The sequence below is a fragment of the Trachurus japonicus genome, chromosome 3 (assembly GCF_045865225.1).
Source record: "Trachurus japonicus isolate A0001 chromosome 3, Traja_1.0".
NCBI classification, from domain to species: domain Eukaryota; kingdom Metazoa; phylum Chordata; class Actinopteri; order Carangiformes; family Carangidae; genus Trachurus; species Trachurus japonicus.
Window position 1 is genome coordinate 7,250,449 of NC_140909.1, and position 12,129 is coordinate 7,262,577.

A 12,129-nucleotide genomic window follows, 5' to 3' on the forward strand; every position below is an offset into this window, starting at 1 on the left:
GGGTATGCAAAAACAAACATCTGTATAAACATATCTCTGTTTTTCTTGTCGCTGGCAGAGAGCTGTCAAAATAATTAGCTTATGCAAATGGAAGCTTACAACCTGAGGTAGCCACCTCTGCAAATGCATTAAACCTGTGTGTTTTATATATATAGTGGCATAGCGGCAGCATGACATAGCAGATGATTGAGGGATGAGCGCTAACGCTGTTCATGCAGCGTGCCGCACGTTTGTATTAGCATACTTAATGAGGCATAATTGAGAGCTTTCTACTATTCCATCTCCAGAGGCCTATATCTAACCTCTGTATTTATGCAAAGGTTATTTGAAGACAACAAGATCCAATTACACATAGTGTATGGGCTGCACATGCATTGTAATTAGGATTTGATCACAGCCACCTCTTGGATGAGATAAAGTCTTTGACTGAAACTTGCTGAAGTTCCAATCAGATCAGATCAGGGTGGAGTGGAGGTTGAATAATAAAAACTGAAAACTCTTTGTAAGGAAATAAAAGTATGTCCAAGTATTTCCAAGTAATTTTCAAAAATGTTATCTGACACAATCTGAGTTCCTGTGCAGGGAACCTGTCCAGGACTCCAGGGAGGTGGAAGCCAACAAAAACTGTGGTCAGACACTGGATAACTACATGTTTTTCACTCCTATGAAGAGCAGCTGCTCCAAGAGTCCAAGATTCTGTCTCACAATAGATTAAAAATACACAAGAAGTTACCCAAATATAAACCAGATGTCAAACATTGTGAAACGAGCCCTGTTCATGTTTCAGTGCTAAATATTTTGTGCAAATGTCAGACTGAATCATTGGACTCAAGCTCACTACCCTTTTCGCACACACACACACACAATACAAAATACACATATTAACAGCTGTTTTACATCCTGGGATGAAGTGTAGAGATATTATGAATTCAATCACAAACCATCACTTGGCAACACTGATGACAAAAACAGAAAATCGGTGGAAACCACAGAAGCCACTGTGTCTATCCAGATCATATCAAGAGTCAAATACTGAAATAAAGAATAAAAGCAGCACCGAATTAGTACTGAAACAAATAAGTGTTAAGGCTAATTACTGTCACAGCAGTGTCTGATCTTTCTGTTAAGACACGTCTCCTTTTCAACTGTTGATAAATTGAAGATAAACTGAAGATTTTTTAAAACGGAGTAAGTGAAGACACAAAGTTTTGTCTTTCTTTCTGCTCTCTCCAAACACACAAACTGCCTGATTTAGTCATTACATGAAATATCCAAACAGTCAGCAGTGACACTGACGGCGAAAACTGTGATTGGTTTAGAGGTCTAACTAGGTGATATTGGTATGGGATATTATTCGTAACACACACAATCCCTCACACACAGACGTACACACATCGGCAACAAAACTATCAAATTCCCATCAAGCCAAAACCATGTTAAAACCAAATAAGGCGGCATCATGATCATTACTGCCTGACACTGCCAATTACCAATACAGTATCTCTATGTTGTCTGAAAGAGGCAATAGAGGGATTAACTTCAGGTCTCTCTGCCTCCCCTCTTCCCTCTCATGAAGCAGACTATGTTTACTGACTAATCTCCTTTCCTGCTTTGACCACAAATGTGATTACCACCACACAAGAGATAATAAAACCCCATATCTCTGCAGTACCAAAGAGCATGAATTAAAACCTAAGCTGTAGCCTTGAGGAATATCGAAAAGAGAGAGAGAGGGAGGGAGAGAGAGAGGGAGACAGGGTGAAAGAAACACAGCAATGGGAGTAGGTTATTTCGTGCTGAGTGCAGACAGCCCCCTACTGGTAAACAGTATTCACTATTTATCCAAATACAACACAACAAGCTCCATGATCTTCTGTTGAATGTGAGCAACAGGTATGCAGCCGCCGCCGCTTTCACTACCACTATTCAGGTGTCGCCGTTCATTCACCGCCTCTGTTCAAGACCCTCCATTTGTAAAAGGATCTGAGAAAACGACAGTGGTGGAGGTGTCATATGGTGAAACCTGGTGTTAAATAGGTTACCTACCTATCAATTTATGTAACCCGTGGGTGAAGCAGCCTCTTCTGAGGTGAGGCGCTCCGCTCTTTTTTAAGGGTCAGTGAAGATTGTTGGGGCGAATCAGGCGGAAGGTGACAAGTGAGTTTTGTCAGTTTTGGCATAGATGTTTTAAAAAAAAAAAAAATCCACCAGTTTGGCCTCTAATATTTAAAACAGAACAGGTAGAAAGAAATATTTGAAGTATACGAGCATGGACAGAAGATTGTGAGTGATTTTTGATTTTTTTTTTTTAAGCACTTGCTCTGTCACAGGTGTATTCTGGCTATTAAACCCTGTGTTTGGTCTAGTTCATGACTGAAAGGCAGATGGCTTATTGCTCATAATTAACCAATAAGGCAACACAGGGTAACACACTGTTCTCAAATGTGCATTGAATCACATGTGGCTCAATCTCTTTTTCTTTTTTTTAAAGAAAAAAAAAATAGTAGAAACAAGATGCCCAGCAGCCTGCATGTGCTGTGAATTCAGACAAAGTCTGTGTCATGAAATGGGATGCTGCAAGAAGAAGGAGAAAAAAAGCCCAGACTCTGTTTGGACTGTGATAAAACGGGACAGTTGCACAGGATGGATTTGATGCTGAGAAGGTTTGAGGAGGATCACATGGTTCAGGTCGTGTGTGTGAGCCTGTGTGTGTGATCATGATCAAATTCATTTGAAAGGTGGGAATTGACACGTGGTGAAAAGGGGCCAAACGCAGAGATGATCAGTCAGATTCTCCTACCTGATATTTCCTGATGAGGTGCATTGACGAGGCTGAATCCTTTAGCGTTATAAGCTTGTCTAACCTCGCTACAGCTCCGCGCTTTGCTTTCACCACCAGATGACAGGGACAGCAACGACAGAGTACATAAGGCGACTTGCAGTCTCCACATCGCATACATCAGTGAAATCCTTGATAACGTTTCACGGTGGTGGAAACACGAGCTCCTTAAAAAAAAAGAAAAAAGAAAGAAAGAAATCCAGAAGGGGAAAAAAATCTCCACTGAGCGCGATCAGATGTTCATTCAAACAAAACCAAAAAATAAAAAGGAGAAAGAGATCACTCCTCACTTTAGATACTGGTACGTCCACCTCATCGCAAAAAAAAAAAAAGCTCCGTAGTCTTCCCACCTCAAAAAAGAAAGAAAAAAAAAAGAACCCGGTGAGTCCGACTGCTGCTCCGGCTTCAACACAAATCCGTAGGCAGAGGACAGTTTGCTACCTGGTGCTGTCGGTGCCAACAACTTCTCCAGCAGCAGCAGCAGCAGCATGCACTCACACACACCAGCTCTGTGTGTTTGTGTCTGTGTGCGGACGGAGAAATGCAGCGGAGACGCACGCTGCACGGCGAGCAGAGCAGAGCAGAGCAGAGCAGAACGCACAAGGGCAGGGCGGCAAAACATGGAGTGGAGTGGCTGCGACTTCAGCAGCTCAGCATCCAGTGGGCGCGCGCTGTCCTCCGCCTCTACGCATCCTTTGGTGATGCCGATGCGATGCGCACCACAGACACATCAGAGCGCAGACAAGTGCTGGCGGCGCGGGGACCCGGAGTGGAGCAAACACATCAGGGTTATTTATTGTTCTTTCTTTTCTTTTTCTTTTTTTTTTTTATCTTGCTGTTTTTTTTGTTTTTTTTTGTATCCCACAAACTCTCAGAGCCCCTGCAGACAGTTCAGCATCTTCTGATAATAAGAATAAGACTGTGCACCTACAACCTGGAACACTGCAAAATCACTTACTTACCCCACTTCTAGGATCATTTAAAACCATGACAGTCTACATCTTATTTTACCTCTAACTGCTCCTGCTTTTAATTAATTGATTGATTGATTGATTGATTGATTGATTGATTGATTGATTGATTGATTGATTGATTGATTGATATCTTTATTTCGATCATGTAAACGACAATGTAAAAAAAAAAAAAAAAAAGATAAAATAATAATATAATAAGGAAACAAGTGAACATACAGCAAAAATGTATACACAAAAAAAGTAACATCTCATAAGCGACGCAGTTTACATGAGCGAAAAGGAGTAGGAAGAAGTATAAACTTATCTAATCCTATAACTACACTTATGTCTCAATTCATCCTTGTCACCTTTAACTTCCGGTATTCTGTTATGCTTTTGTATGTTTCAAATGTCTTGTCTTCTGTCCTTATATGTTTTGTGTTTCATCTCGGCTATATTGTAAATGAGGTTACTCCTCGATATACTGTATCTCCGAGTTTAAATAAAGGTTATGAAATGAAATAACCAGAGGAAGTGATATGATAATGGCTGTCAAAGGAGCCCGGCCAGGACACACAATAGGCCTATACAGTGCATGTAGATATTTTTGCAGCTGTCAACATTTTTTGCCACTGATTATGTAAAAGTGAAAGTAACCACACTCCTCTCTCCATGTGCTCTGTCACATGTTTAGATCCTTATTTTCATCTCTTTGTCATCACAGAAGATCTTATATCAGTGAGTCAGACGTTACCTCATTTGACTTCACCAGGCAGGCACAATAGTGTGGCAGCACAGAGCTGATTTATCACCCCAACATCACAGTGTGTCATTATTTAAATGTATTTCTTTTAACTGTTGAAGAAAAGTCTGTTTGAGGAGGGAGGAAAAAGTTTTCTTGTTATAATGAAGTAAATCTAACATGAAAAGTATCTCGTTATAATGTGAAAGATTTTCTCTTGAGAGTATAAAAGTAGACTGCATCTCATAATATCCGGTACAAACGCTCCCGTAGTGTTTTTTTGTTTTTTTGTGGTTTGGGGAGCTACAGCTGGCTTGTTAAAATCAACTTTAAAAAAAAAGACAATGTAAAAGTGCAATTAGCCACAGTTCAGGGTTGTTAAGTGTAAAGAGGAACTCTAAGGAGCAATTGTTGCCTCTGCCACTTAGAAGTGGAGAAGAATGAAAATTTAACGGAAATGATCATTATTGATCAACTCCTTTTGAGCTAATCCATTATGGATATTGCTTTTGAAAAGCAAAATGGGATTCTCGTCAGTCCAGTTAGGCTACTTGTAAATGATGCTGTCTGTTCTCTGACATAATCACTGTAGATGTTTAATGGTTCAAGAAAGATCTACACAGAAGTAGTTTCCATCTTATCTGTATTATTTTCACACTTTCAGCCAGAACAGATGTGAAAAGAAAGTGATAAAGAAGGTGTTGTATGCAACAAACAAACAATCAAACATGTTGGAATTTCACCCTGGTTCTTCACTGTAACATCAAGGTTAGTGTGTGTTTCATTAAGATGCATTTTCTTGCCATTATGGATGTTTTTATTATGACATTTATCTACACTGTTGGAATATATATAACTCTTCTCATGGCAATGTGGTTTATACTTGATAGCTAAAGTGGATATCTTCTTAAAGGACAATTCCGGGCAAATGCAACTCGGGGCTGTATTTTCCCAACATTTTAGGTCTAAAATAAGGAATCTGAGGATTTTCAGTTTAATCGCTCCTGTTTTGTGGTAGTTGCATCTGTCCCCGCATCGCCACGGCAGCAATGAATGGGAGTGGATGTAAGTTCCACTGTTTAGGCTGTTTACAGCCCTCAAAGCCGCAATTTTTTTCCACAGACAGCGTCAGATGGCTACTCAAACATGCACCCAGAAGTTTATTTACTTCAAGCAAGCCGACATGTTTGTAAAACTAGATCTGATTCAAAGTGCTTGAAGTAAACATTTTTTTTCCACAGACAGCAACAGGTTAATATGCGCCGAGTAGTTTGTTTACTTCAAGCAAGTCAAGAGTTGATATGACACAAACGGGAGCTTCCGACTGCACCTGAATACACCGAGCGCGTCAACTTGGGTCTTGCATCAGACTCCGGGAGACTTTGAATCAGATCTAGTTTTACAAACATGTCGGCTTGCTTGAAGTAAATAAACTTCTCGGTGCATGTTTGAGTAGCCATCTGACGCTGTCTGTGGAAAAAAATTGCGGCTTTGAGGGATGTAAACAGCCTAAACAGCGGAACTTACATCCACTCCCATTCATTGCTGTCGTGGCGATGCGGGGACAGACACAACTACCGCAAAACAGGAGCGATTAAACTGAAAATCTTCAGATTCCTTCTTTTAGACCTAAAATGTTAGGAAAATACAGCCTTGAGTTAAATTTGCCCGGAATTGTCCTTTAAAACTTTATTGATCAAACTCTTCCAGCAAACTGCTGTATTCAGGCTTAGACAAAATGGGGGGAATTGACCAACAGGATTGCAGGCTTTGCTTTAACATTCCAACCTTGGTCAGTTTAACAGCAACACATATTTGAGGGGATTTCATGCATAAGAATGTCAAATATTACTCTTTCAAATGTCAGTCAGTCACTAATATTGAGTATGGCCACTCCTGACGCCTTAGACGTTGTGGCACTGTCTATAAGCAGGAATTGGTTTCACCAAAGGTCAAAGGTGATTACTGATGTGTATAAATAGAAAGGGAAGGAGGGATGTGTCTAAAAACTAAATTACTCCAAATTTATGGCCAACAGTGAATAATTAGTATCACAGATGAAACACAAAACCTTCCTTGTCATTTTGATATCTCATCACTTTTCAGTTCATATCTGGTCACATCCTGTGGGCATATTAACACTCAACATGTTAATGTAAACAAAGCAGCTTATATAATTCATAATTCAAATGATATGACTTCAGTTGCACACAATCCCTGAATCCCCTGTGCTCAATAAAATGATTTAATTTAAATTAATTAAAAGAATAAATCACACAATCAGCTCAGGTCAGTCTATCAGTATCTGAATAACCAACCCCCCTCTTCCCATGAATTAAACAGCTTCATTGGATTATTGGAGCTACCTGAGGAAAAGTAAGGCCCCATTAGTCTGCAGTGTGATGAAACTGCACCCAAATAACCCTGTGATGTCACGGCTCTCGATGTGGGTAATGAATTAATATTGATTCGGTGAATGGCGAACTGTAAACAGTCGGTGTGATTCTCCGTCTGGTCGTGTGATGCCAGATTGTTGCAATAATGAGCTCTCCATTTTCCAATCTACTGAATCATTGTTTCCATTGGACAGGTAAACTCTCAGGGTAAAGGTGAAGAGAGGGGCCAGGAGACTTCAATTCAAGAGTGAATGGGACAGTTGTTAAAACGTCCATGCAGACAAAAGACAGCCTGATGCTCTGTTGGAAAATAATTTCAATGATAAAACATTATTTCAAATTAGATCACACCTTCTGTTAATATAATGAGGATGTGTTATTTATGTATTCACAAGCATTATTATAGTGTTGGTGTTGGCCCAGTCAGTGATACAGAGATTTATTTGTGATAATAATGAGCACTATTAGTGTCACTAAAAACTGTTTTCTATTAAAGTGTGATGTTGTAATAGTTAAATCAACAGATCTGCAGGGGTCACATGATCTGCTTAAATTAGGACATTAGAAATTAGTCCAATGTCAGATCTTCTCGGTGCTGCTAAAGAAGACACAAATCGTCATTTATGTGATCTAACTGAAAAGGGAAAGGAATTAAATTTTGCTTCATAGTATTCTTTTTATACAAGGTCTTTGTTTAATAAGATTAAAAGGGATTTTTTTTTTGTCTAGTGAGGGTTGTGGAGTGCACTGGTGATTGAAAATGAAACATCATGGTGATAACTGAGAGATGGCTCAGGAATGTAGTTTCCTCTTTTCAACCATTAAATGTGACTAAATTAATTTCTCTATTTTCTCGGTTTTAGAAATGAATGTCTGTCTTTGTTCTGTGTTAAATATTTTCATGTAACTAATCAATTGATTTGATTTAATACGAAAGAATGGATTATAAATAAAGAATAGAGTTTAAATAAGCTGGTAGCTAACACAATGAATGGCTTGTGAGGTCAGATATTCAGGTGAAAGAAAAGGTTGTTAAAGATGATTTTGTGAAGTTTTTTTTTTATTTCTGTTGGCAGGAGTTGATTCATGAAAGAACCTGAAAATATGCTTTTCATATATTTCATATACAGTATCTGTGTGTTTACATGTTACAGAGTACCTAAGAGTAGCATGATTAAGCCTTTGAAAACCTGCAGTTGATGTCTAACAGATCTGAAGGAGATGGAGATTTACTGTAGATTTCTCATCTACTTGTGATCAAGACAATAAATCCAGGTATAATGGCAACGTCTATTTCTATTTTTGAGTGATTACCCCAAATTAGCCCACACTGATTTCCTTTCATGTCATCCGAAGTGTCTCATCTCTGGTTTTGGACTCTATTCAATTATCCATTCCATTTAGGCAGGCGATGCCAGTCAGGCATGGAAGTCCAAGATAAAATGTGTTTTCCCCATTCACCACTGGTTTCATCTGCGCAGCACTGTAATAGCCCTACTCAGCTAATAAGCCCTTGCTAATGAGGCCCAGGGATGATGAGAAGGTGATCCTGGTAATGGATCGATAGCTCACCACGAGGAGTCAGCACAGGGTTCATCGTGACTCACACACTCGGTGCACCACAGAGAAAATGAAGCTTTCGCCTGCCAGGTCGGCTGCTTCTCCAAACTGTGTTAATTATCAGGAATTTGACTTTACCTTTTCACAGGATAGTAAGGATGTTTTATTTTAATTTTGGACGCATAGTGAGACGGACGGACAGATAGATAGATAGACTGACCTATAGATAGATTAACCAATCAATCACAGTCAATAGATAAAGGGATCTATGTGCAAGCTAGCAAGAAGACAAACAGCTGCCTGACGCCATCACCTAATGTGTTTGGATGGATGGATGAATACATGGATGCATATTAACGTCTCACAGATGGATCCCTATGGATTGGAGTTAAAGGCCAGAGATTAAAGATGGTAGAATCAAGGAAAACACACATCTGTTGTCACTGTACTGTAGCTGGTCCTCATTTAACTGTTGACTTGTATGTAAAACTCCCAGGTTGCATTTGCATAAAAATCACAACTCGCTGTATTTAAAGAAACAAGCAACACCATTTTTTCGCACGTGTTTTCCGCAGTGCTGCTTATGATTAAGTTTTACTTTGCCGTTTGAAATGAGTGCACGCTGTAAACAGTGTGGCATGCAATGTCATAGCTCATGTGTGAGATGCACTGTGAGCAGATGAAGAATAAGGTCACTTTGTGCACATTAGCACAGCAAGCAAAGGGGGGATGAATAATTAATCAGATATTTATAATTCATGGATGTTTAAGACAAATATGTGCAATTACTGTAAAGAGGTAAAAACTCTTTTCACAGATGGAGGACCTGAGCTTTTTGACGCCTGCACTGAAAACACAAATATGCAAACAAAGACAGGAAGAGCTCAGAACACACATTAGACAAAAAAAAACTTTTCTGTCAACTATGATGGAAAGATAAAGTAACTGCGACTCTGTGCCACTTCAACCAGGAGATGAACATTTTTCAGCGCCACTTATCATATATCCATGTGTGGGTGAGTGTACTGTACGTTTTGCATGTTTCCAGCTCAAGAAACCCTTCAGTGTTATAACATGGAAAATGTGTGGGAATCATGTGTGTTTGGAGGAAATTGACCATCCATCTGTTTTATTCCGTTTATCCAAGAGCCCCGTCATGGTAACAGCAGACCGAACAGAGTGGCCCTGCCATGCCCTCCAGCTTCTCCCATGGTGATATCACCGTTCCCAGACCCTGTAATCCCAGATATAATATACCTCCGGTGTGTCCCAGGGCCACCATCCTGTTAAATATGCCTGGAATATCTCCACATGGAGGAGACACTGAGATATCCTAATCACATGCCCAAATCATCTTGACAGACTCTTTTGAAATTGATGGAGCAGCCATTCAGGCTCCTCATCCTTCCTCTGCAGCCGAACCAAACCACCCAGCTGAAATAATCTTATCTTTTCAGCCATTACCCCAAGTTGCAAAGCCACACTGCAGATAACTAAAAAAAAGAAGACAAAAGTGCCAATATCCATTGTAAACCTTTATCACATTTGTTGAATAGCCCTAATTTTGGGTCTGATGGGAATTTTGTAGTGTCAGTGTTTTGCTTGTATGACAGCAGGGACAAACTTCTCCTGTTATCTATTCACAAAAATCAATTATTTCGTTCAAAAGTACTGTATGCGTTCCATTAATCAGTAATCACCCCCATCAACAAACTGAAGTGTAATGGTAAGATCTGAATTTGTCGTTCATATCATTCATATCTACATGGAGCGGGTAAGCTTGGTGCTGGCTGCCATGTCGTGTCGCCGTGTTTTTACGTTCAGTGGCAGCGTGACGGTAGGAAACCACGGAAACTCACCGGAGACACCGGATCTGTTGGCTCAGGTTGAGGTGGCGTCTGTGAAAAGTCACCGCGGTAACGCAGTAAGGAGGAATGGAGCGTTACTGTGCGTTCGCACCAAAAGCTTTCAAAGCGTCAAAAACGCTCGAGGGTGCGTTTCAGTTTCCTTGTCACGTGACTGACGTCAAAGTTCGATCGCCCTGGTCATTGGGGAACCGAAATACAAAAAAAAGAAAAAGAAAAATCTAAATTTAGATTGACCTAAATTTGGTCCCGTTTGGGTCAGTGTGAAAGCACATCGCACCAAAACTAGTGCGGCCTGAGGAGGTGGTCTCGGTTCGGCTCCAGCCGAACTCTGGTGCGCACTAGTTGATGTGTGAAAGCAACTGCACTCTGGTGCGACCCAACTGCCAGGCGAACTTGACAAGTTTGAGCTAAAAGGGCTCCCGTAGTCGTTGACAACGGGTTAACACAGCGAGGAGACCGCCCGGTGCTCCGGTCCTACGGAGCTCTGTCTCCACAAACGAAGCACCAGCAGCGGGGCAGCTGGTCGGTCCGTGTCCGCTGAGTCCGCTCAGACACCGGACAAGTCGGCGGGTCCGTCCCTTGTGTCCGCAGAGCAGCAGAGGTCCACCCATGTTTATACCGGGAACTAACGGGACCGAGCTGGGTGAATGCAATCGGAAACCAGCCGGAAGTACCAAACTAGAAAATTAATGCCGAGAGAGCTACTAACAACCGGCGTACTTGAGTCTCCATCATGAAAGTTTTATCAATCAGCGCTTCCAGATTTCAACCGGTAGTCATGGAGACATGACGCTCTCCAAGTTTGGTCCCGAGTGACAAAAAGCAGGTGTGAAAGCAACCGCACTGACTGAAAAATTAAACAATGTATCATTTTAACATTTGGAGCCGCACTAGGGTGAAAACACCCTGAATTGACTTCCGGCGTTTTGACGCTTTGGAAGCTTTTGGTGTGAACGCACAGTTACACTGATGCTGCATTCACCTGCAGTCAGACAGACGGTCGTCGGTAACAAACCAGATGTCATTTTAGTCACAGAAGTCCAGAGAAAGCCGGTAAAACATGGGTCAGGTAAACAATAAGACGTCGCGATGAGTGAACATATTGTCACGTGTATTGTTTTGCCTCGTGCTGACGGACCACTTGTTATAGAGGCTTGTTTATGCCGTTACATGCAGCAGCTGTCGTCCGTCTGCCGTCTGCCCAATTTCATGTGAATGCAACATGAAAAATACGATTGAGTTGCTTGCGATATACAACTGCAACGCTAGATAGGAGTAATTCCTACACAATGTACTTTTAAATTTCTGATTAACTGTATAATACGATGTTGGTGAAACATCAACTGTCAACATACATCGGTCCATGCTACTCTCATTTGAAATGCTGTGATGTCTTGGCCATATCCAAGGAGTTAATGTGGTATATCTGTAGCCATAGGGTTGGAGAGTTGTTGTTTTTTTCCCCCCAGCAAAAATTGCATTTATTCATTATTGCATCATCCAATGTGCTTTACATCATTTTATATGCTTTTCCTGTAGGTTTGTGGATGTGACTCACAGCAGCTTTCACAACACAAAAATGTGGGTCCTACATTTTTTTTCACAGAATATTACATTTACATGTTCAATCTAAACGAAGAGTATTTTATAGCAGTAGCCGTATCGAAGCAGAGCAGGCTGAAGAATGAAAAGCAATCTAAAGAGAATCAAATTTATTCCAAGAGGTCTGCACTGCCTAATGATTTCAGATGTGAAGACACACAATCGATAA

The 12,129-nt window shown here is 40.7% G+C and overlaps 1 protein-coding gene across 6 annotated transcripts in view; it reads right to left on the reverse strand.

Annotated features, from left to right (window-relative positions):
* Window positions 1-12,129, reverse strand: part of gpc6a (glypican 6a) — a 200,104-nt gene that overhangs the window by 153,326 nt on the left and 34,649 nt on the right. The window contains exon 1 of one of the 6 annotated variants that reach the window (XM_085806125.1): window positions 2,801-3,471. The exons of 4 other annotated variants lie outside the window; for them this stretch is intronic. In XM_085806125.1, coding sequence (XP_085662251.1) covers window positions 2,801-2,960 — 160 coding nt within the window. In that variant the 5' untranslated portion in view covers window positions 2,961-3,471. Of the gene's footprint in view, window positions 1-2,800; window positions 3,472-12,129 lie in introns of those variants that run through there. One more of the 6 variants, XM_085806124.1, reaches the window with a different exon arrangement.